Genomic DNA, 24,039 nt, shown 5'->3' with positions numbered 1-24,039 from the left:
CGATGCCAGAAGGGATAACCATATTGAAGAGCTCCACACTGGGTTTGTAAAAGTACACACATATATATATGCATGTGTGTGAGTTGAGGAATACTTTCTGCTCAGTTCTGGTGTCAGTGATTATGCATGGCACATTAATACATGAAAAATAAAAATTAAAAGAGCAAGCAAAGCATTTGCCTGTTTTTTAGGTGAAAGGGAGATCCATAATTCAATGTTTTATTACAAGGACAGTGCCTTTAAACTGTTCTTTTTCTATCTTTCCCACCCTCCACTACCGAAGAGGGTCAGGGAGCTTGTCTGCTGTGGGAGCAGCTCAGAACACCTGCATTTGAATCAAGAGTGAATGTTAGAACTTTTTGTGCTGCATGTTTGCCAAGCTTTTGAAGAACTAGTTTTACAAGGTCAGGTCGGAGGACTGCCTGGTGTGTGCCTGGGAAGATGTGGCTGAAGACAGTCACGAGTATGCATGTGGAGTGTGTGTTTAAGTGTTCTGAGGAATGGCAAACATCCCAGTTGAGCCATATATGCAGTCCTGTTTTAGTAACATATAAATGTGCTGTAAGAGACAATGAAGAGGTCTTTTTGGCATTGCTTTGGAACCATTTTGTTGTCATCCCCAGTGCCTCTTTCATCGCCGCATTTTTGGTGCCCCATGTGAGGCTCCAGGAGACTGCAGAAAGCTCAGAGGAAGTTTGCGGCGACCTGCAACCCAACGGGTGAGTAATTGTGGCCACAATTCCTTAAAAATCAGGAACAGTAGCGTCCGTTGAATGGAAAAGCTACGGGGTTGTGTAGAATAGCACGATGGGACAAGCTGTATCACAAGAGCATCGCTTATACTTAAAGGTTTCGCAACAAATAGTTCGTGCAGCGGGATTTAAGCTTACTGAAAAGCAACTAGAACAGTTATTGCTCTCGGTAAAAGAGCATTGTAATTGGTTTCTGCAGAACGGTACCTTTGATACAACGCTTTGGGAAAGAGTGGGGGAGCACGTGCAAACAAGAAAGGAGCTAGGGCTTGCTTGCTGATTCCCGATTCAGCTATTATAACGTGGAAATTCCTTTTTGCCGCTTTACAACCGTTAAAGGCTTCTGAGGCTGACGCGGAACAAAAACCTGAGGCTGATGGTGATAATAACCGTGATTCTGGCGATGTTATGCCATCGGCTCCAGCGGCCCCCCAACCAGAACCAGATTTATATCCCCCACCGCCGCCCGCACCACCACCGCTAACGCACACGCCCCGCCGGCAGGCGGGCGGGCAGCGGGCGGGCGGCGCGGGCTCCGCGGGGTTGCCGGCCCCCACCACCGCATGCGGGTCCCCGCCGCCGCCTCCCGCCCGCTTCGCCGCCGCCGCCGCCCCCCCACGCACCCCGACCGCCCGGTACTCCCCCTCCAGGGTTTGCAGAACTTAAAACAGAACCTGGCTTTGCTGCCCTGCCTGTATCCCTTTCTCCTGCTAATGCGTCTGACTCTACGCCCCTGTCTAGTCCTGTGCCTTCTGCCTTACAGCGGTGCAGGGAAGAGGCTGTGTCACAAGGAGATCGTACTACTTTCCCTCTCCCTGTAATATTTCGCCAAAATCAAAACCCTGTTCACGGCGGCTTGCCTTATCAGGTTTTTAAAGAATTAAGGAAGTCCGTACAGGAAAATGGTTTACAGAGCACGTTTACAGTTGGAATTGTAGATGCTATCTCGAATTCTTATACAATGACACCTTGGGACTGGTTTGCATTAATGAAAACGGTGCTTACCTCAGCACAGTACTCTGTTTGGAAATTAGAATACCAAGAATTAGCTATTATTATTTGGGTTCCAAATTCAAAACAAGTTCCCCGAGGTGAAGGGAACTTTGGTAGCACAAATGAAAATGTCTTTCCGACAAAAGCTATTACTACAAAACAGCCCACATTAGAAATTCAGATACAGGGAAAAAAGTTTTCGGGACTAGCAGATACAGGTGCCGATGTTTCGATTATGTCTCAAAATGTTTGGACACCTGATTGGCCTGTAGAACCAGTACATACTACCATCACAGGAATAGGGGGCTTGCAAGTACCGCTTCGGAGCATTCATTTGTTAGCAGTAACTGGCCCTGAAAAAAAGGGGGCATGGATTCAACCTTATGTAAATGCAAACACCCATGAATCTATGGGGACGAGACTTGTTGCAGCAATGGGACATGACATTAACCACGGAAAAGTCAAATTTATTGTAGCGGTCACTGACATTAAAGCCCTGCTCAAACTGAAATGGTTAACAGAAAAACCAGTTTGGGTTAGTCAGTGGCCATTAAAAGGGGAAAAGTTAACTCATGCCATACAACTAGTCCAGGAACAGCTTCAAACAGGGCACATTGTTCAGTCTTATAGCCCACGGAATACCCCCATTTTTGTTACCCCTAAAAAATGAGGGAAATGGAGACTATTGCATGATTTGAGAGCTATTAATGCAGTAATGCAATCAATGGGATCTTTACAACCAGGAATCCCAAATCCTACCGTTTTACCAGCAGACTGGAACCTTTTCATAATCGATTTAAAAGATTGCTTTTTCACTATCCCTCTCCATCCTGAAGACTGTGAACATTTTGCTTTTTCTGTGCCTTCTGTAAATAATGCACAGCCAATGGATAGATATCATTGGACTGTGTTGCCACAAGGAATGATGAATGGCCCTACAATTTGTCGACTGTATGTTGCTGCCGTTCTGGCACCCGTTTGATAACAGTTCCCTTCTAGTATCATTTATCACTATATGGATGATATTCTCACCAGTGCTAAAGAACAAACATATATTGATCAAACCATAGAACAATTACTGATAGCACTTCAAGCTCATGGATTGCAAATTGCAAAAGAGAAAATTCAGTCCATGCCGCCCTGGAAATATCTAGGGTGGGTTTTATCTGAATGACATGTTAAGCCTCAGACACTAAAATTAAATGTACAAATTGGCACCCTCAACGATGCTTAAAAACTGTTAGGAGCTATTAATTGGGTTCACCCTATGCTCGGATTAGCTAATCATCAACTGTGTAATCTCTTTAATATATTAAAGGGCGATTCCAATCTCGCTTCGAAGCGAACATTGACCTCTGCTGCAGAGCAAGAGCTGAAATTAGTTACTGAACACATTTCAAAGATGAAAGCAGATCTCATAAGGAGTTCTTTGCCTGTCTGTTTCTTTGTACTCAGGCCAGAGCATCAGCCAATTGGATTAATAGGACAGCTAGAAATTACAAACAAAGTATATTATTTGGAATGGATTTTTCTCCCCAACACGCTAAAGAAAACAATCACTACTCCAGCTGAACTGTATGCTCTTCTTATAATGAAAGGCCGTGCTCGGGTGCAAAGTATTACTGGTTATGATCCAGAAATAATTCATCTGCTGCTCACTACCTCTAATTATCAATTCCTTTTAGAAAATTCCAAGCAGTTTCAGATTGCGTTGGCTGATTTTGTAGGCAGAATTACATTTTCCTATCCACCCAATAAATTCTTACATAACTTAATATATTTACCTCTAGCTGAAGACGTAATTGTTCAACGGAAACCTATTAACGATGCTAAAACTGTTTTTGTAGACAGCTCCGGAGAGACAGGAAAAGCAGCTGTATTGATTGTGGCATGACAACAAGTAGAAATATTCAGAGACAAAACATGATGGATCTACTCAAAAAATTGAACTCTGGGCAGTTTTGCATGCCCTCACCTTGTTTTTACATGAGCCCTTAAATATAGTATGCGACTCTGAGTATGTTGTTAATATTGTCCAACGTATCAATGGTGCCTTTCTGAAAGAAATTAATGACAGAGAGTTGTTTGATTTGCTTTTTCAAATTCAGTCTTTGATTTCCCATCGAAAACATCCCTTATTTATTGTTTACATTCGATCTCATACCACTTTATCAGGACCCTTGACAAAAGGTAATGCAATAGCGGATTCATTGAGAGTAGCTGTATTACAATTTGATTATGCAAGAGTATCTCATTCCTTTTTTCACCAAAATGCTGCTGGCTTAAGCAAACAATTTCAGATTTCTTTATCTCAAGCCAAGGACATTATTCGCTCTTGCCCTGATTGTCAGCGACTGACACCACACAGTTTTCCTAGTGGTGTTACACCTCGAGGCCTACAAGCTAATGAAATATGGCAAACAGATGTTACCCATGTAAATTCTTTCAGCCGTCTTAAGTATGTACAGGTATCTGTAGATACCTTTTCTGGAGCGCTGTGTGCGTCTGCACAAACAGGGGAGAAGGTAAAAGATATCAAAAAACATTGGACCCGTTGTTTTGCAATTCTCGGGGTTCCTAAAATGATAAAAACAGACAACGGGCCTGGTTACATCGCTAAAAGCACACAATTGTTTCTGCAACAATGGGGTATAGCTCATGTCACAGGGCTACCCTATAACCCGCAAGGACAAGGTATAATTGAACGCAGCCATGCGACCTTAAAAAATATGCTGTTAAAACAAAAAAGGGGGAATATGAGCCCTTAGAACAATTAGACGATGCAATTTATACCTCAAATTTTTTAAATGTGAATTCTCAACAATCTGTCACACTCATGGAAAAGTATTATTCTGGTGAACAGGTGAAGTTTACAGAACGACCAAAAGTATTATATCGAGATCCATTAGTAAGTAACTCATGGCTTGGTCCTATTGCACTAATAACCGGGGAAGAGGGTATGCGCGTGTTCTTCTACCAGCAGGACCCAGGTGGCTGCCCGCTCGTCACGTCAAACCCTATCATGAGCTGATGAAACCACTCAGACAACCCAATCCTGCAGATGAAGACTCTGAATTTGAAAGAGTAGAAATGAATGAAGAGGAAGTGGCGCATCGAGCATGAAAAAGCTATCACGTGGGGAGATTTGAAGAGAATGCAGCAACAAGCTAGCATGATGATGCGACGTGTAGGAGCAGTTCCTACTCCAGAGAACACCTTTTTTAGCATACCTGGCAATAGTGGCCAGCAACAGTACTGTAAGAATTCTGATCTTTTTTCTTTACATAGTCACCATGGCTCAATCACAATATTTTTATTGGGCCCATGTTATTGACCCTCCCTTGTTTAGGCCAGTAACGTGGTGGGATTCAGAGATTCCTGTCTCTAGTAATGACACAAAATGGATGGGAGGGGTATGGTTACCACCTCCTGGCCCACTAGAAGAAAAGAAAGAATGGATCCGTGTCAATGACACACATACTTATTATTCTGAATTTCCTCCTTTTTGCTTATCCAATCAAGTTGTAAATAATTGTTTGCCAGTGACACCCAAATTTCATTTGCTTTATCAGCAACATGAGAATAAACAGTCCCATATAGGAAATTTGACTTCTATCTCTATTACTGGCATTGATCATGATTCAATCATTAATGACACTAATCTTTCTGATTGTAGATTGGGGACCCAGAAGACACCTTATAAGTAGTTCATCACATCCAGTTAACTTCTCACAAGTAACAAATGAAACCCTCAAATGGTCCGAGGGAGGATTGTTTGGGCCAGTATTACAAGCTCAGTATAATAACAACACTGGACCCTTTTTTCATGAAGTCATGGATGATAGGTATGCCATTTATAAAATGACAAATAGCTCACGGTGATTATCGAAAGAACAATTCGTTGTATACTTTGAACCTGACACAGAATCACAAAGATTCGGTGATGATATGTACTTCACATCCTTATGTTTTTGTAGCAGCTCAATCTGTAGATACCGCTTTACATAACCATGCTTTTGAAACTAATCTGAGTCAACCTTGGTATTTTAGCTGTTTTACTCATAAGAATATATCTGAACTAAATCTTATAGTAATCATGCCAATGCGACGTCATGCTGAATTGTGGATACCCGTAAATATGACCAAATCGTGGGAAGGGGAATCAGGATTAAGTCAATTATCAAGGCTTTTAAAGCAGACAAACAGTCGCCCAAAATGATTTATAGGATGGCTAACTGCCTTTATAATATCAGCTATTATTATTGCAACTACTGTCGCCGTTGCTACCACGGTGCTTGCGAAATCCGTTCAGACTGCTCACACAGTAGCTAGTGTATTAGAAAATGTTACAGCTGAAATGAATACCCAGGTACAAATTGATCAACAAATACTAGCACAATTGGACGCTTTAGAAGCAGTGGTAATTTGGCTTGGAGTGTATTGGGTTTGTGTGGCAAGGTTTTGGTAGCAGGGGGTTACAGGGGTGACTTCTGTGGGGGCTGCTGGAGGCTTCCCCTGTGTCCAATGGAGCCAATGCCGGCCGGCTCTAAGATGAACCTGTCGCTGGCCAAAGCCGAGCCCGTCAACAATAGTGGTAGCGCCTCTGTGATAACATTTAAAAAAAAAAGGGGGGGGTGGGGGTGGGGAGAGAAAGAGAGAGAAAAAGAAAAAAAAAAAGGAGGGGGGGGTTGTGGGACACACAGAAACTGCAGCCAGAGAGAGAGTGAGAACATGTAAGAGAAACAACCCTGCAGACACCAAGGTCAGTGAAGAAGGAGGGGGAGGAGATGCTCCAGGCGCCAGAGCAGAGATTCCCCTGCAGCCCGTGGTGAAGACCATGGTGAGGCAGGCTGTCCCCCTGCAGTCCATGGAGGTCCACGGTAGAGCAGATATCCACCTGCAGCCCGTGGAGGACCCCATGCCGGAGCAGGTGGGTTCCCGAAGGAGGCTGTGACCCCGTGGGAACCCCGCGCTGGAGCAGGCTCCTAGCAGGACCTGCGGATCTGTGGAGAGAGAAGCCCACGGAGCAGGTTTTCTGGCAGGACTTGTGACCCCATGGGGGACCCATGCTGGAGCAGTGTGCTCCTGAAGGACTGCACGCCATGGAAGGAACCCATGCTGGAGCAGTTTGTGAAGGACTGCAGCCTGCGGGAGGGACCCACGTTGGAGAAGTTTGTGGAGGACTGTCTCCCGTGGGAGAGACCCCACGCTGGAGCAGGGGAAGAGTGTGATGAGTGCTGCCCCTGAGGAAGATGAAGCAACAGAGATAATGTGTGATGAACTGACCACAAACCTCATTTCCCGTCTCCCTGTCCAGCTGAGAAGTGGGGAGTGATAAAAAGGCTTTGGTGGGCGCCTGGCTTCCAGCCAGCATCAACCCATCACATGGAGATAGACAAAGTGCATTACAAAATAGAATGAAATTACATTGTGATTGGGAATTTCGAAAACAAGGGCTGTGTGTAACTCCTTTACAAGGGAATGAAAGTGTATACGATTTGAATCAGGTGAAGGCGCATTTACAAGGTGCGTTTGCTATTAATATTGCAGGAGAGATCTAAAATCTTGCACAGGTATTACAAGATCAAATGGGAAATATACACAATTAGCAGAACAAGATGGTTTTTGAAGAATTGTCTAATAGTGGTAAATGGTTAAATCCAAAAACATGGTTTGAAGGTTTAAATCTGTGTATCTGAATTTTTATTGCTGTCGGAGGGTTATTAATCATTTGTAAGTTTGTAGCAATCAGAATCATCTGGGGAGCAGTACAAGGATTGGGTCGATTCAAAGCTAGAGTCCTCACTGCCTTCCTTGTGAATCTGATGTTCCTAAACAAAAAAGGGGTAGATGTGGGAGCAGCTCAGAACATCTGGCATTTGAATCAAGAGTGAATGTTAGAACTTGTGCTGCATGTTTGCCAAGCCTTTGAAGAACTAGTTTTACAAGGTCAGGTCGGAGGACTGCCTGGTGTGTGCCTGGGAAGATGTGGCTGAAGACAGTCACGAGTATGCGTGTGGAGTGTGTGTTTAAGTGTTCTGAGGACTGGCAAACATCCCAGTTGAGCCAGATATGCGCTCCTGTTTTAGTAACATATAAATGTGCTGTAAGAGACAATGAAGAGGTCTTTCTGCCATTGCTTCGGAACTATCTCGTTGTCATCCCGAGTGCCTCTTTCGTCGCCGCAGTCTGCTATCTTTTCTCACAGCTGGGGCAGCTGTCGGCAGCAGGAGCAAACACCCTCTACACCAAAGTGTTTCTCCAAGGCAGCAGGAGAGCTCTGGGGAGGTCTGCATGTAAGAGTGTGCGCTATCACCAGCCTAACTTGGTATCAGGTACCTGCACAAGCGGCTCAGGTCCAGCTAGCACAAGGCTGCACGCCAGAACTGTCTGGTAAGTCTGTTACACACAGATAACTCTGTGAAAATTGCTCCATATAAGAATGTATCATCTAGGCAACATCTGAAAAGAGGTTTAGGATTTTCACATCTGGAAGACAAACATCTCGGTATCAACAACATCAAAGTTTTGCTTAGCACAACCTGCCTGCTACTGAATCCCAGGACCATACTGTGACAGCAAGAAGAGATCCCAGCAATCCAGCGTCACCTTGCACTACGCCTTGCGGCAGAGGATTATGTCCCAGGCACGAGTTCTGGTTCCCTGCTGAGATCAGACTGCCTGAGTAGCAAAGACCTGGTTGGCAAGAGATTAAAAACAGTCTCTTCCCAGAGTGCTCAAACCCCCACTGTTCTAAAGGCAGGTATTTCACCAGCTAGTATGGAGATCCAATTTCCATCAGACTTTACACACAGCAGGCAGGCAGAGGAAGCTGTGAAACAGACAAGATTCCCCATTGCTATGTGTTTTTTTCATTTACGTGAAGCTGATTTAGCTTGTACTAGCAGAGCCTGTGGATATTATACCCCATAGAAAAAGAGAATACGCGTTGCCTTGTATGGTCTCTGAACTCATCCAATAGTCCTGTTCTCTTGGGAAACTTCTTTTGCTTTCTTAAGCCTCTACTCCGTCCCATCCCTCGTGGGTTTGATTGGTTTGGGGTTTGTTTGTTTGGGTTTTTTAAAGAAACACTGAAGAGATGACATGGTTCATTTGACAACCAGTTTTTAATAGAAACATATAATACACCTTCTCACATAACTATTTTATACAGACACATAAACACTCATAATACTCAAACCTATGTAATGTTCCAAAGCGCCAGTTCTGTTTAAACAGTGCAAGAAAACAAACAATCATGGGCACAGGAAGAATGGAAACGTGAAGTTCCTAAAACATAAATAATCAGACTATTTCTCTTGTGCCCTTACAACTCACTTAAATACTGTCTGCCTCAACATGTGAACCAGCTGAGTTCCTACAACACAGCTGCAGGGGCAGAGACAACACACATTCATTAATAAATAGTGTATTGCCAGCAACGGAGGTCATTCTGAGAGGGATCCGACTGCAATCCCACCATATATAGAAGGGATCACACCACCTTCTCTGGAATCCAAGCTAAGTCAGCTTTGGAAATGATTATCTGATAGGATCATTAGTGTTGAAATGCTGGCATGATGCAGGTAGGTGATTAAGCACCTGTGCCTAAATCTTTTATTTGGTTTACTTTGCATTTAGGTTGTACAGTGACCGTTTGTTGTTAATTAGGAGCATGCAACCTCAAGGGCAATATATCTAAACTTCAAGTCCACACACTTGTTTTTCTTGACTTGCTACAGCTATCAGGAAGTAACTTCAGTAAATCACTTTAGAAACAGAATGTTTTTGAAGAGGGGAAAAGGGTGAACAATGGGAAGGATTAGAGCTGAGAAATAGTCTTGTGCCTGCCTAGGTGATACAGCTTTCAGAAGATAGTGAAACAGAACTTCAGGCTTTTCCTTCCCCCACATACGAGAGACCTGACACAAAAAAATAATACAGAAAAACAAACTTGCATTGCAAAACTCACTCTCCCCAGCTCACATGCAGAGAAATTTTTGGATTTGCAGCACCAAGGGTTAATGAAACACAGTGCAGTTTAGATTGTCTATTTCTTAAACTCAAAGGAGCCCAGGCTAACTCACAAGTCAAAAGCATATACTTTTCCACTCTACTGCAACAACAAAGAGCCTCCTCATTCTCCACAAAGTAAGTGGAATGGAAGAACTTTCCCAAAGGAAAAGCTAACACTGCTTTAGGCCTGAATCCAGATTTTAAAAAATAAATAAATAAATAAATAAAAATCAGTAGACTTTAAAACACCAGCACACTGCAATAAATTCTCTAGTTCTTCCTTTGTTACTTGACCAAGCAGGAGCATAGGGCATAAAAGCCACTGAAGCGTTCCTGCATTTCAGATTTTTGGTGAGGACGTTACTTAATTCAAGATCTATCACCTCGCATTCTTTGCTCACTTGCCTCATTTTTAAGAGCCTACGTTTCTGTCTGCACAAGTTGCACACTACTTTGCCATTGCTACATCAGGAACTAAAATATTCATGAAGGACCTTGCAGGCAACACCATACACAGCCCTTGACTGCCACAGCCCAGGATGATCAACAGATCCAGCTCACACACCAGATTAAGAAAGGCCCAAATAAATTCAGGCTTCCAGTACAATATGTTGGTTTGATCCCATGCATAGGGGAATAAAAGACAAATGATGTAACTCATGTAATTTCCACCTCAGCCTGCCAGGTCAGCAATCCTAGACTTGGTTCTCCAGCTCTCTGTGCCAGTAGTGCTCAGGGTAACAAACAGCAGGATGTGCAGTTACCACTGTTCCATGCACTCTCACGAGTTCAGGTCACTAAGGGTAGGAGGGACAGCGAAAGAAAGCAACAGTTCTTAATATTTAGGATTTGGCAAATTATGTGCCCACATGCCTGACAGTGAGAAGCAGCAGAGGGAATCTGACAGCTTGTCAGTCACAACGTGGAATGATTTGATGCAGTGCTCTATTATTAACATGCAGACACGTGCACACGGGACCCTCCACCACCATTCTTGGAGACGCCTGCACTGTGTAGCATCAGTCTCCCCTTGCAGATGGGCTGATACTCAAAACAGGCAGCACCTTCCAAGCCTCCAGCCCATTCTGTTACACTTTACTCAGACTTAATTTTCACATCAGTTATCAAACCTTCTTGGAGTTGGAATCTGGTAGAGAACATCTTTTACAATCCAGGTCCCCTCTACTCTTGTGCTCAGGAGGTTGCCAGGGCAGGCAGTGATTATGCAAATTACACCCTAAATTTTATGAACAACAGGTAGGTAGTACTGGTTGTTCGTACAGCTAGTGTCATGTCTTCATATTTAGAGACATCTGCTCTGTTTCTAAAGTGAATTGTAATATCCCTAGATAAATATTTAAGAAAATGAAAGCCAAAGCTATGTTTTCTGCAAGGCACACTACAGAACAGGACACACACTTCCATGCCCAGCTTTGTGGCAACGCTAACAGAGCTGCAAGAGTCCCAAACCAGCCAGCCAGCACAGAGGCACAAGTGAAGAGGGCAAGCAGGCTGTACCCAAGTTTGGACAGCACATGCTATGAGGTCTGTGTAACAAAGTAGGAATGAGGAAGAAGGCACAGTGGATGAAAAAAGTGTATTTATCTCTAAGCCTAAATGCAGGAATAATGAAATATGGACTACCTGCTACCAGAAAATGATCAGCTGGGAAACTGTGAAGGGTCTGCATAGAGATCGAAGAGAATTAAAGTTCCCTACCAAACACTCACAGGTCTCAAACTTTGGAGAAAGCTCACAGAAAAGAGTAGCCTTTTCTTTCCAAACCCAAAGATACTCCACATGCAATCAGCAGCAGCTTTTAAGGGAAATCTGAAGTGTCAGTATCTATATCTGCTTCCATAATACATTTATGTGTTATGACCTATGACGCTAAAAGCTACACCTAAGGACCAGCTTGCACCGAGGGTGTTGATCAGGGATTAACAAATGAATAAGAGGGAGCAAGTAAGTCTCTAGTACAACTGGATGAAAAAAAAAAATACTTGAGTGTTCCTGATATAGTCAGACCAGCAGGAAAAAGTCAGAGAACAAGTAGAACTTTGGTAGCAATGAACTCTAAAGTGCCTTATGCTTCTTAATTCCTGTGCAAACACTGCTGTAGAGGCAGAAGCACATTTCAAGAGTGGTAAGATGCCCAGTTACATAGTAACACATGACACAGCAAGGAGGTTCCAGTTACCTTCTCTGCTATCCTGTACAGTACAAAAGTGATGACAGAGACCATGTTCCTAGCTTTCCTTCAGCACTTCATTCCTCTTCCACGCACTCCTGCAATACAAGCATTAAGAGACACATCCAGTCTCCCACTGTGGTCTGCAACGTTCCCCTGTGAGAACAAAGCATATGAGGAAGGAGGATTTACATCAGACAGTGGGTCATTGTGGCCTTACTGGCCAGACCAGCAAGAAACAGCCTGGCAGGTTCCGCAATCACTGTTTTCTCCTCAAACACTTTTGCTCAGCAAAGCCTCACTGCATAAAGGCGGTGAGCACAGAGCTATTTTTAACAGGGGTTTTTCTCTCAGCATAGTTACCAGGCTGTGGAAACGCTGCCATTTCCCAGGGCAGTTTGCGAGTGCAGTCCTTCTGGAATGCATTGATCAAATGACGCAAAGATCTGATCCTTCTTTCCCCTACTTGCCAAAAGGCCTAATCCCCTGTCTCAGAAGGGCTTTCTTCCCCATGGCTGAGCAAGGCTTATTCCTCTGTGGAACTGGGAACTTCCTAGTGCCAGTTGATCACAGCAAGCAGGAGAAGGGAGTGAAGCTGGTCATCTCTTGTGCAAGTCAGTCAAGATTTCAAGCCCATTTTTTCCATCATCTGTTCATACACCGTCCATGCCATTGCTGCCATCAGAGTCCGCCTGAGGGCACGGGGCACGCCACCTCGGAAGAAGCCAACCAACCCGAAGTCCTGCAACAGGAGAGAAACAAACAGCAATCCATCACAATCTGCCTCTAGTGTTTTAATTTCTCAGCATTTATTGTATGGAACAGAACAGGATATATTTCTGCTCAGACTCAGATCAGTTTCCGAAAGACCCAGTCGTAAATAGCATTTAATGCTTAGGAAGAACCTGTAGCACTGTGCAATTGCAGGGCTACCCAAGAAAGCAAGAAGAGCAGTGCATGGAGAAGGAAATGCCAGCATGGAGACAATGGATGGGGAAAGCCACACTCAAGGCCAACAAAGAGAAGGTGAGGGTGTAATGCTTCAAGACACTTCAGGAAAAGGACTTGTCTTTGTTTTAGAGCTTCATATTTACAAAAGTCACTTAGCTACTCTGTAAAAACTGAGATTTGTAAGTACTGAAGTAAAAAAAACATTCTGATATGAGAAAAATGTACCATGCACAAATAAACAGATTCCTGTTTAGGAACAGAGTTCAACATGGAAACAAAGCAAGATGGAAACCTGCCAAGATCCACCCTTCTGAGGGCAGGAAGGGAAAGGTGGGCTTTCAGCACATCTCCACCCCATTCCTGAGATACAGATCTGGGTATTTATTTCTCTTTTAGTGTCCAAAGGGCAAAGAATTGTTTTGTAGCTGGTTTGTATCCGAAACCGGCATTTCGTGCTACACACTAAAGAAACCCTTTGCCCCAGAGTGGTCATCACAGATGTGCCTACACCGATAAACCAGAGGCAGCAGCAGCTCTAAGCACAGCTCCTCCAAGCCTACATACTAAGCTAAGCTGAAATGAAGTTAAGATGAAATAAGCCAAGCGCTTTCTGTCACTACCAGTGTAAGAATCAATACGTAACAGACAGAACTGAAGTGAAGTCATTCACCAGCCTGAAACATGAAGCGGGTCTGTGTGGAGAAATGCTTGCTGGAATATGCCCACCTTTGTGCTCCAGTACTCTGAGCTTGCTCTCCAAGTCCCCATCATCTGTAGTTTTGTGAAAATAGATAGAGGGCTGAGGAATGGCAAGAATAATCAAGGAGCAAGTTCACTGCCTTGTAATCCATTCAAGAGGAGCAAGAAACACATCTGAGTAGTGACAATGGCCCCTCTAATTACAAGGAAAAGCAAGGAATGGACTGAAGCTTCCGACTGCTTTCAGACCATCAACCAGAGTACTTTCCAGTTGTTACTGAACAGCTCTGCACTAAACCAGTGGCAAGAGATTCAGCCTCAGTCTCCCACTGCATGACCCACTTCAGTTTCTGAAAATGCTGACACTGATTAGCCTGACTGCAAGAGCACATCAAGCAGTCACATCTGTTCACCTCCTTTAAAAGGCAACAACTTTCTTAGCATAGCTGTGCTTCTGGCAAGGAGATCAGAAGTGAGGCTGTGATTGTGCGTATTAGAAGGGATTCACCTCACCTTGTAGATGAAGGCAATGGCCTGGCTTGTCCTGCGGTACTTTTGCGGGGATAGCTGCATGTGTGTTTTGATGACATCAGCAGGCTGTGTTGCCAGCGAGGCCAAGATTCCCGCAAAGATCCCGCAGCCAAAATTCAGCAAGGGCATGAGCACTGGTTCCAGCTGGTCTGCAACAGAGCAAAGGGAATGCACTCAGACACGTAACAGGCCAGGAACACTCACGCTGCGTGACAAACTGAAAAGCTACTGAATGATTAAATCAACGTCAGAATCTAAGAGAAGTTAAAAACCATGCAGGGTAGAGAAACCTTTCAAGGGGAAAAGTGGCTACTAGTCAAAAGTTAGCACTATTAAAAAGCCTCACTTGCCTGGGAACTGAATTTGACAGGAACTCAGAACAGGAAAGATTACGCAAGTGTTGCCCCAGCCAGTTCTAACAGCAGAGAAGCCCCAGTTTAGTGGAAACTGATCAGTATACAAGACAACCAGCAGCAAAAAGCACCGCTGAAGACATCCTCTCTTTCAGCTGTTCACTAACCCACCTTATGCATCAGCCTTCATAAAGACAATCAAGCAGTTCAGGGCCAATTTCCATTTCTACCCTGACCTAAGCTATAGGTCTACAGTTCTCCACAGGAAAATGTGAACGTCCCACCTAAAGCCCTACAAGAGACTAATTTAACTACTGAGGTAGAGAGTAATAAGCAGAGCATGCAGGCAGTCAAGGGCAGGGCAAGATGTGAGAAGAGAAGCATTTTCCTCCAACATTCAGCCTTACCCTGAGGTGTGAGTTTTTTGGTCTGTGTGTAGAACATCAGGTAGATGCCAGAGAAGGGTGCATCCCGCAGCAGCGTTGCGGTGAGCCCACTGAACATCCCACGAGCCCCTTCCGTCTGATAGATATTCTTCAGAGCTCCATATACACTCCCATAGCCAAATCTTCCACTCTGCAAGAGTAGACAACGGTCAGCCATCCATGTGCCAGGCACAGGCCAAGGAGCCCTACGCACACCCTGAGGCCATAGTATCCAAACAAACGGTAGTATGCACTCAATGTGATGGCCGAGATGGCAGCACAGAGGATAGCCCAAGGCAAAAAGTTGGTTTCACCTACCTCAGCCTTTAAAACAATCCTTCAGGAAGGTAAAATATGAAACATGCTACACAAACGTTGTATGCAACTGAAACTTAAAAATCTCAGGGTGAATTCTGTTTCATCTTACACTTCTTGCCTAACTATCAGTGTGTGGCATTTCCTGCACAATGTGTGAACCAGGATGAAATCAGGACTACATCCCTGGCTGCACCCAAGTGGTAGCAACCTTCTCCAGTCAGAATTTCTCTTCCTTCACAAGGAAGGCATGTGACATCATTAACAGGGAACTAATTAGAAAGTCATACTCACCTCATATCGGGTCTTCACTACAGTCACTGGCAACATGCAAATCCCAGAAACTGCACGTGCGGTGGCACCCAGAAAGACAGACTCCAGGGCTGTGGGTGAACGGTCCACTAGAAACTTTTGCTTCATCATGTACAAAGTGCTGAAGTAAATCCCAACCCCAGGAATACATCTTGCAAAAGACTTCAGAAGAAACAGAAGCAGATGAAGAAAGAAAAAGCATACGTAAGACAAAATGTACTACACACCATTTCAGAGACTGTTAAACTTGACAGGAAGCTTTGTAGAAAACAAAAAACATCACTAAAGCTAACACGCTGAGGAAAGAAGACAAGGTAAAAATCATTTATGGCACTGAGAGCCAATTGATTCAAATGATGCCAGGATTGAATGCATTCCTCAGTGGCAGGTTTCTAGGAACAAGATATTCCAAAACAAAATGAATTTGGTGCAGTTGCCACCCCACATTTGCAGAAGTATTCAACTGTTCAGCTGCTCAGGACTGCAAAACCACAGGGAATGCCATGACCAAATCAGTGGCATTCACAATTTTAACTCCTTAAAATAGGATTTAATCTAAATCACATGGTTTCATTCATAACTGTACAAGAGCTGGCTATTTAAATCCAGGCAGCCATAGTTAGTAATAAAGAGTAGGTTTATTTATCTATTTATTTTTAGCAGTCAGGGTTAAAACAGCCACTTACTGGAGAGACACCCTTCCATAGCCCCAGAAGACTCTCAGTACGAACAACCCTGAAGAGCAGTGTTACCATCCCAGCACGACCGGACCTGAAAGGAAGACAAGACAAGAACTGCAGAGATGATCTGCTTCTGCTCTCTGGCAGATGCACTCCACAGCCACCCCCTTTCACTCGTATCTCTGTGCGTTACCCCAGCACCTCTGAGGTGCTCTTTTTCGACTCAGCCTGCTTTTCTCGGTCACTCTTTCCAGGGCTTCTCCATCCCCTTCTGCTTTCCCACCACTTGTAACATACGTTAGAGACCTCTCTCATTAGCATTTTTAGTTGCTCATTCCCTTTGTTAGCAGCAGCAGATGTAGTCATGGTTGACTACACCAAGCAAACAGGAGCAGCTGCACACATGGAAAAGTTATGTGACAGCCGCACAGGATTTTTCAGGCAGAGGACATCCTGTGAAACTGCACGGCAGCTACTCCAGCAAACACCAGCCTCTCAGATGAGTACAGACAAATGCTGAGGTTACGTGTTATTAAAGTAGCATTCACAAGAGCAGCCATATTCTCTCTTCTGGAGCAAAATATCAATCCATGCTAAAAAAACATACCTCCTATTTCAGAAAGACTCTCAGTATCCAAATTACAACCCTGAACTCCAAGCCCCATCCAGCAAATCAGGCAGAAGCCTATGGTGGGGCACCCCCGCACCCACCATGCACACATATCCTCACTCTCTCACCCATTCACAGCAGGCTGCAGAGTTTGCAGGCGGGTTTTCAGCAGGTCAAGGGGTTGGAAGATGAGCGTGGAGCAAGTCCCACTGATGGAGCCACACACAAAGGCCTTTAGGACTGGATGCATCTGGAAGAGGAAGAAGAGGACTTTAAACGGCCATTTATTAAGAATAGCATAAGAGGAAATATAGCGGCTGATACATTGCATGCTATAGGAAAGGAAGATGAGCCGACCCCAGACGCTAAGGACTGCTGTTCAGGGTACAGGAAACTTTTGATTTCAAATCAGAGCCTGATCCAAGTTTTATTTGTGGTTTTTGGTCCCTCTGCCTTTCCTGGGAGATTGTTGCAGAATCTCCTTGCAATTTGGTGGTTGGAAAGAGTTTTCCGAACGTCAAATGTACCAGCAGCCATTTGGTAACCATTTGCCACATCGAAGGGTGTGCCTTACCCCCAATCCCATCCACCTCTGCCCAGCACCGCGCTGGCAGCACCTCCAACCCTTCCTCCCCATTGCACACCAAGCTCACCCTCTGTCACGGGCCCTAGCGGGGCTCTCCCTTTAAAATTGCCCACCACCCAAACCTGGCTCAAACGCACCCAAAGCACAGCACAGCCTGCTCAGCTAAGGCTTGGTTTTCCTTTAACACCAGCTACCACCCCCCCACACTTCTGGGGTGATAAGGCAGGAGGCACAAGCCACACAGCAGGGTGGATAGATATTCATATATATTTTTTTAAACATTATAATGGTGTTTTGCTAATAAAGAACGAGCTTCTACGCCACTTGGAGCAGAATCAGGGCAGGGAAGGCTTTTGTAGCACGGTGGTTTCTGGAGGGGCACACTCCAAAGCCGCTAACGTGCCTCTCGCAGGGAGCTGCACACGGCTGCCTTCCACCCCCCGATTTTCGGACCCCTCTCAAAACCCGTTACCAGCCTCCGGCCGCGCTGAGAGGGGCGGGGGAGCGCCCGCCCCCCCGCAAGGCCCGGGCCCACCGTTACGGGGCTGGGCCCACCCGTCCCTCAGAGCCGGGCGGCCGCGGAACACGACGGAGGAGGGGAGGGGGCGCAGGGAACACCACCACCACCACCCCCGGGCTCTCCTCAGCAGAGCGAGAGAGGAGGGACCGGGGCCAACGCTCGGTTACCGACGTCACAACGGACGATAACGGACCGGCCCGGCTCGGCCGCGCGTCACTACCTCTGCCTCTCGCCCCGGCATCCCAGCGCCGCCCGGCAGCCAGTGAGCGCGGCGGGCCAGAGTGACGCGCGCGGCGCTCCAGCCGCCGCTGGCCAATCCGAGCAGCCAGCCCCGAGCCAAGGCGGCGGGGGGGGGGGTGGGGGGGGTGGCGGTGTAAGCGCGGCCCCACAAAACGCATGCGCCTCTCCCCTTCACCCTTTGCGCGCTGCGGCCTGCCCGCTGAGTGCGGCCTTGAGGCGCCGGGACTGAGCCTGAAGGAGCGGGCAACAGCCGAGGGCAGCCCGCCGCCTCGCCCACGGGATCGCATTTTAGTCATATCTCTCGGCTGTTCGGTATCCAGCAACCGAGTCCCACTGGGCTCCGTCAGACACGGGCAGTGGGAAGGGAACGGTTCATAACAGGTAGTCTTCATCTCTTCCCTCAGCCCCCCACCCCAACCGTCTTGTTGTGGAGACTGTGGCGTTCAAAAACCTAAGCTGCTCCCTCGTGTTTTCTTACCACTAGTGTTTCCACTTGGTCTTCCACATCCTGGGCCCGGAGCAGAGGAAGGCTGGGTTTCCAGAGCATTGAAGGAGCGAGGCGCCAAAATGAGGCCCTTCTATTTTCAACCTGCGTCGGCCCTGAGACTGGGCATCTTTGCTGCCTCCGCAGACCCAGGCATTTCTTATCGAAGGCGAAGCAGGAGGCAGCTGGGAGGAGCGGGCAGTGGCTTTGATGAACTGCTTTTCTGAGAATCTCGCCTGCCAGCTTGCCGTGCCCTGGCCGAGTAAGGGGCGGCACGTCCAGACACCTCATCCTCCAGCTAAGTTGGGCTGTTCCTAGAAAGAAAATCCCGGGCACAGCAATAGCCACATGCGCAAACCGCTTACTCGTTTGCTCACTCTGCTACGTGGCAGCCCCTTAGGATAGAGGGAGTATACCTCTCTGAGAAAATGTAACACATGGGCTAGCCAAAGTTCTTTATTAGGGACTCCCTCTTCCTTTTTGCAAGCCCCTCTCTCATTATGCAGTTCCCACCTCGGGGGAGTGACTGTCTTGCATTTCATTAACTGACTCTGCCTGCTGTCTCATGAAAAAAGGATCAGCTCACCCCCATCCTTCCTGGTGTTTCTTTCCCTAGCTCACATCTTGCTCCACTGTGGACCTCCACAGGGAACAGCCTGCCTCACCATGGTCTTCCCCACGGGCTTCAGGGGAATCTCTGCTCCGGTGCCTGGCATGCCTCCTCCCTTCCTTCTTTACTGACCTGGGTGTCTGCAGAGTTGTTTCTCTCACATGTTCTCACTCCTCTCTCACAGCTGCTGTTGCACAGTGTTGTGGTTTTAGTCCAGCCAGCAACTAGGCACCGTGGAGCCACTCACTCACTTCCCCCATGCCAGTGGGATGGGGAGTAGAATCGGAAAAAAAAAAGTTAAAGTCGTGGGTTGAGATAAGAATGATTTAATAACTAAAGTAAAATAAAATGTAATACCAACAATAATAATAAAAAATATTAATAATAATTGTCATGAAGAGGTATATAATAAAATAAATTTTAAAAAAACCCTAAGTGACGCACACTGCAATTGATCACCACCCGCTGACCAATGCCTGAGCAGCAATCCGCCCCTCCTGGCCAACTTCCCCCAGTTTAGATACTGAGCGTGATGTTCTGTGGTACGGAATATCGCTTTGGCTAGCTTGGGTCAGCTATCCTGGCCATGCTCCCTCTCAGCTTCTTGCGCACTTATTTGCTGGCAGAGCACGGGAAACTGAAAAATCCTTAACTTATCCTAAGTGCAACTACTAAAACATCGGTGTGTTATCAACATTATTCTCACACTAAATCCAAAACACTCTGTACTGTGAGAAGAAAATTAATTCTATCCCAGCTGAAACCAGGACACACAGCATTTTTTACCCTTTCTTAAAGAGGCACTACCAATATCACTGGTGGGCTCGGCTTTAGCCAGCAGCAGGTCTGTTTTGGAGCTGGCTGGAACTGGCTACTTTCAGCATGGGGGCAGCTTCTGGCATCTTCTCACAGAAGGTCCCCCTGCACCCCCCCCACCAAAACCTTGCCATGTAAACCTAATACATCATCACTGATTATATAAGGAAGCTGGCTAGGAGATATATGTCATTTTGAAAAAGCTCCTTTGGCTGGTTTCCTTTGGTGTGTTTCTGCTGTGCTGGGTGGGACTGGGTAGATACCTGAGCACTTACGGGGATGTTTTGTTCCCAGAACTAATTCTGACTTTAACCATGGCAGTTTGCATCTTGTTTGACTTTTGCTTTGGAGACACAGTAAAAACACATCTAAATGATTGTTTAGAGGAGTGAGCTTAACAACTCTAATAAGGCTGACAAACCCAAGTGATGCATTTGAAATGTTTCTGCATGGAGCTCAGCTTTTGTATGCAGGTGAGGATGGTGCCTCTCCCTCCATGTCTTTGGATGGAGCTACAATGGACACTTTTGTTGTTTTCCGAAGCAAAGCAGGGACTGCAACAATAGCGGCCAAACGGGACACATCCCAAGAAAGAGCTTTTCCAGCATGAAACCCTGGCAGTAACAGTAGTCTCCAGGTTCTTGGTTTGCTGTGGACATGGCAGAGTTTTGCTCCCTTAAAATAAGCCTCATGATGAATGTGGAGGTGAAGCAGCACAGCTGATGGCACACATCTCTGCAGGGATGATTTCCATGCCTCACTTCTGCAGGAAAACCCAGCAGAGAGAGCCTCATCCCTTCATGTCACTGTCCTGGAGAGATGCAAGGAGCCACCAGTGGGAGATACCTATTCTTCATTAAAAAGGTGGGGAGGCAAAAATTACCTGCATGATCCACGTCCGGACTGGTCCCTGCTCAGGGGTGGCTGCAGCTGGGGCGTGCAGGCACTGCTGGCTTTAGGTGTAGGACAACCTGAACCTATGGTCCCTTCTGCCCCCATGCCTCACACTATGGACTTATCACGGTCCCAAATTTCCCAGTTGCTGAGAGACAGGAACTGAAAGGCAAAGTGTTACTGACTCTGCTGAAGAACGCAAGCCTCTCTGCAGAGCCAAACACTGCTTCGAGGCACTGCCAGTGCAGGAGAGACCCCCCACCCCCAAGATTATTTCCAGTGACAGTACTGGTCAACAAGCCCACCACCATGTCAGAGCCAACAGGGCTGGGGCCATGGAGCGGACACCTCTCCACAGCAGGTCTGAATGGCAGTCTGACAAGCATCACCCCTGGGGTGACACTGATGCAATCGATCTGGCTGTGACCAGGGAGGTGGACCACATGCCTTGCATGCATTGTGCCATGAGGACATCTTCCACAGGAGGATCCCACAGGGATCCGCAAGTCACTGTGGCCGCCCAGCACCAGGGACCAGCCTCCCCCCAGTTACAAACAGGGAGACCCTGGCACACTGCACACACACACTCGCATGTGACAGAGGCACGGATGTGGCTCGTGGTGCACAGTGGTGGCACACCAGAGCACATGGACAAGGCGATGTCCTGATGTGTGTTGGGCAGATTAGCAAAAGGCCTTGACACCACTGCAGGAAAGGTGCTGCTGGAGAGCCCTAAGAGGCAAAGCTGAAGCTGGCGGGTGTGTTTGCACCCAGCACCACCCCTCTCTCTGCACTGCTGCGGCCGAGCACCCCTCGGATGCTGAAGGTGCCAAATTTGTGGTTATGAGTTAAGAAAGGCGTTTTCCAGCTCTTGACCCAAGCTAAAAGGATCCCCAGGGGGACATGTGCTGCCATGCTGCAGAGAAGGACCCTGCTGTAACTGGGAGGGTTTGGCTCTGCAGTGCCTGTAGGAACTTTTCTGCTGAAGCTTCATCCAGAAGAAACAGGTTGTGTTTATCTCATGCAGCTACTCACACTCTCCCTCCACTGTAACACCATAAGTGCGCCTACGAGGTCGAGGAGTGGGCAGGCGAGAGCGGGGCATTCCATCCAGGGCTGGGGCACGCTGCCAGCAGGAACAGCACCTGCACCCAGGCACTGTCCTACCCGCAGGGTGGCTACCCAGGGACAGCTGCAGCCCTCTCTGCTCCTTGTGGGCACCTGCCTCCTCCTCCTCCTCCTCCTCCTGCTCTTTCTCCTCCTCCTCTCCCTCTGACACCACTCTTTGAATGCGGGGGGACACTGGCCGCCTTCCCTCCGGGGCTGGTGGAAAATTTGCATCGTTCCTGGGCTCCCCTCAGACAGGGCTTCCTGCTGCCATGCAGGGCACAGCCAAGGTCTCCCCGAGAGTGGCATTTGGCCTTGTCTCTCCCCTGCGCGCAAGGTGCCAGCGGCCTGTGCCACTGCCGTCACTGATGCCTGTTGACATCTCGTCTCCTCTGGCCACTGCTTCCCCCATAGGAAGAGCCTGGGGTGGAGCTCGGTGAGCTGCAAGCAGAGGTGCCCTTTGGCATCTCCGGCTGGGGACAAAGCCTGACCCCAGGAAGGCTCGTGAAGCCACCCGTGCTGTGGGTCCAGGGAGCAGCAGTGGCTCCAAGGGTGCTTTTTGCTGCTGTGTCTGCGCCAGCCAGTGCAGGCACCAGAGGATGTCCTGCCACAGGCTCTGCGCAAATGCCGCAGGCAGCCTGCTCCTCTCTCGCTCAGGCTCGCTGAAGTGCCTCCCCCGAGCATGGTGTCTGTGGTGTGAGTGGCCCAGGTGTCACCCTCAGTCCCAGCGACCACGCAGGGTGGCTTGTGAGCCTCTCTCCCTGCTGCACTGGGAGATGCCTGGGCATTTCACAGCTTCCCAGCAGTCTTGGTGCTGCTGGGGCTGATTGTTCTTTGTGCTCGGGCAGCCTGTCATCACTATTTCGGAGATGAGAGGTACAGAACTGCCTAAGGGGCCAAATTCCTGTGTAGGATTGCCACCTCTTTTTTCCATATTGCATAATTCCTAGGTATCTTCCCTGCCACCAACACTGACAGAGATGTAAGTGCTGCTTTAAACCTGCTAATGGATAATGGAGGTCCAACTTCAACACTGCCAGTAAGTCCTATGACAAAGGAGTTTGTTTCTGGTTTCTGTTTCTGGTTTCAGCTATCGCAAGAGTTAATACACATGGCTTGACTCACATGCAAAACTTTGACCCAGTATCACACCACCCACCATGGCCAAAGAAAGCCACCCGCTGCCACGTGGAATAGTTGCGGATTTTCTTGGTTCACAGAGATTTATCCCTCTGCCTTTGGAGCAATGATGACTGAAGGTGGGCATTCAGAGGGTTTGAGAGAGATGATAGACCATTCCACATGGGGATCTCTAGCAGCACATCTATGGACTGACAGCCAGAGAGGTACTCTTTGCTCAAAAACAAAAAAAAGGTGATGTGACTTGCCTGAATTACAGTAATAGCACAAGGCTATAGTGAGGAGCAGCAGTATTTAAGGAGATAACACACACTTCAAATGCTGCCCGTTGCTTAGTAGTGCTCCTCTTTCCCATATATCTTGTGTTGTGGGGGAGACTGGAGACAGCTTTGGGATGAAAGCCATGTTGGGTCAGGATGAGGCCCCAGCAGGTACGTGGCAGAGTCAGTGGAAATCCAGTGCTGTTCAGGGCTTTACTTCAGCATTAGTCTGCGAGAACATCCTGCAGGGTGCATGTTTTGGGACGGAAGGGTGATAGGGACTTGGCAGTGTTAGGTTTACAGTTGGACTCGATGATCTTAAAGGTCTTTTCCAACCTAAATGATTCTATGATTCTATGATCAGTTCCCTTGGGTATTTCTGTCTGTGCATGGTGGGTACAGGGGGAAGGCGCCTTCAAAGGAAAAATGTAGTAAAAGCAAACACGGTGCCCTTTGCCATCGCTGGCTATTGGCAGCACTGGGCCATCCCCCACAGACATCTTCACCAAAAATCCTTGGAGCAGAGGGGAGGCAGCACTGCTTCCTCGCTCCCA

General features: G+C 47.1%; 1 protein-coding gene across 7 annotated transcripts; it reads right to left on the bottom strand.

Moving 5' to 3' along the window:
• Window positions 1-8,853: 8,853 nt before the first annotated feature.
• SLC25A38 (solute carrier family 25 member 38) lies at window positions 8,854-18,861 on the bottom strand. Of its 7 annotated transcripts, none has more exons than XM_052794054.1 (7): window positions 18,653-18,861; window positions 16,957-17,078; window positions 16,225-16,309; window positions 15,521-15,700; window positions 14,894-15,062; window positions 14,116-14,282; window positions 8,854-12,694 (listed from the first exon to the last, which is right to left on the bottom strand). In XM_052794054.1, exons 1-7 carry the CDS (start codon window positions 18,719-18,721, stop codon window positions 12,572-12,574), a joined length of 915 nt encoding a protein of 304 aa, XP_052650014.1. In that variant the 5' UTR covers window positions 18,722-18,861; the 3' UTR covers window positions 8,854-12,571. The 7 variants fall into 7 exon arrangements, with proteins under 7 accessions (XP_052650014.1, XP_052650031.1, XP_052650024.1 ...); XM_052794071.1 differs by lacking the exon at window positions 18,653-18,861 and adding an exon at window positions 18,155-18,224; XM_052794064.1 differs by lacking the exon at window positions 18,653-18,861 and adding an exon at window positions 18,128-18,176.
• Between the last annotated feature and the right edge of the window lie 5,178 nt (window positions 18,862-24,039).

The sequence above is a fragment of the Harpia harpyja genome, chromosome 1, assembly GCF_026419915.1.
Source record: "Harpia harpyja isolate bHarHar1 chromosome 1, bHarHar1 primary haplotype, whole genome shotgun sequence".
Lineage (NCBI taxonomy): Eukaryota > Metazoa > Chordata > Aves > Accipitriformes > Accipitridae > Harpia > Harpia harpyja.
Note: the sequence above shows the minus strand (reverse complement) of the source record. Positions and strands in the feature narration are given on the sequence as shown.

Bases quoted from the DNA above. Each gene is read 5' to 3' on its own strand.
- SLC25A38 (XM_052794054.1), bottom strand. From the start codon at position 18,721: ATGCTCTGGAAACCCAGCCTTCCTCTGCTCCGGGCCCAGGATGTGGAA. The intron at 17,079-18,652 runs GTAAGAAAACAC...TTCCTCTTCCAG, and splicing joins ACCAAGTGGAAACACTAGTG to ATGCATCCAGTCCTAAAGGC. The intron at 15,063-15,520 runs GTGAGTATGACT...CTACTCTTGCAG, and splicing joins TAGTGAAGACCCGATATGAG to AGTGGAAGATTTGGCTATGG.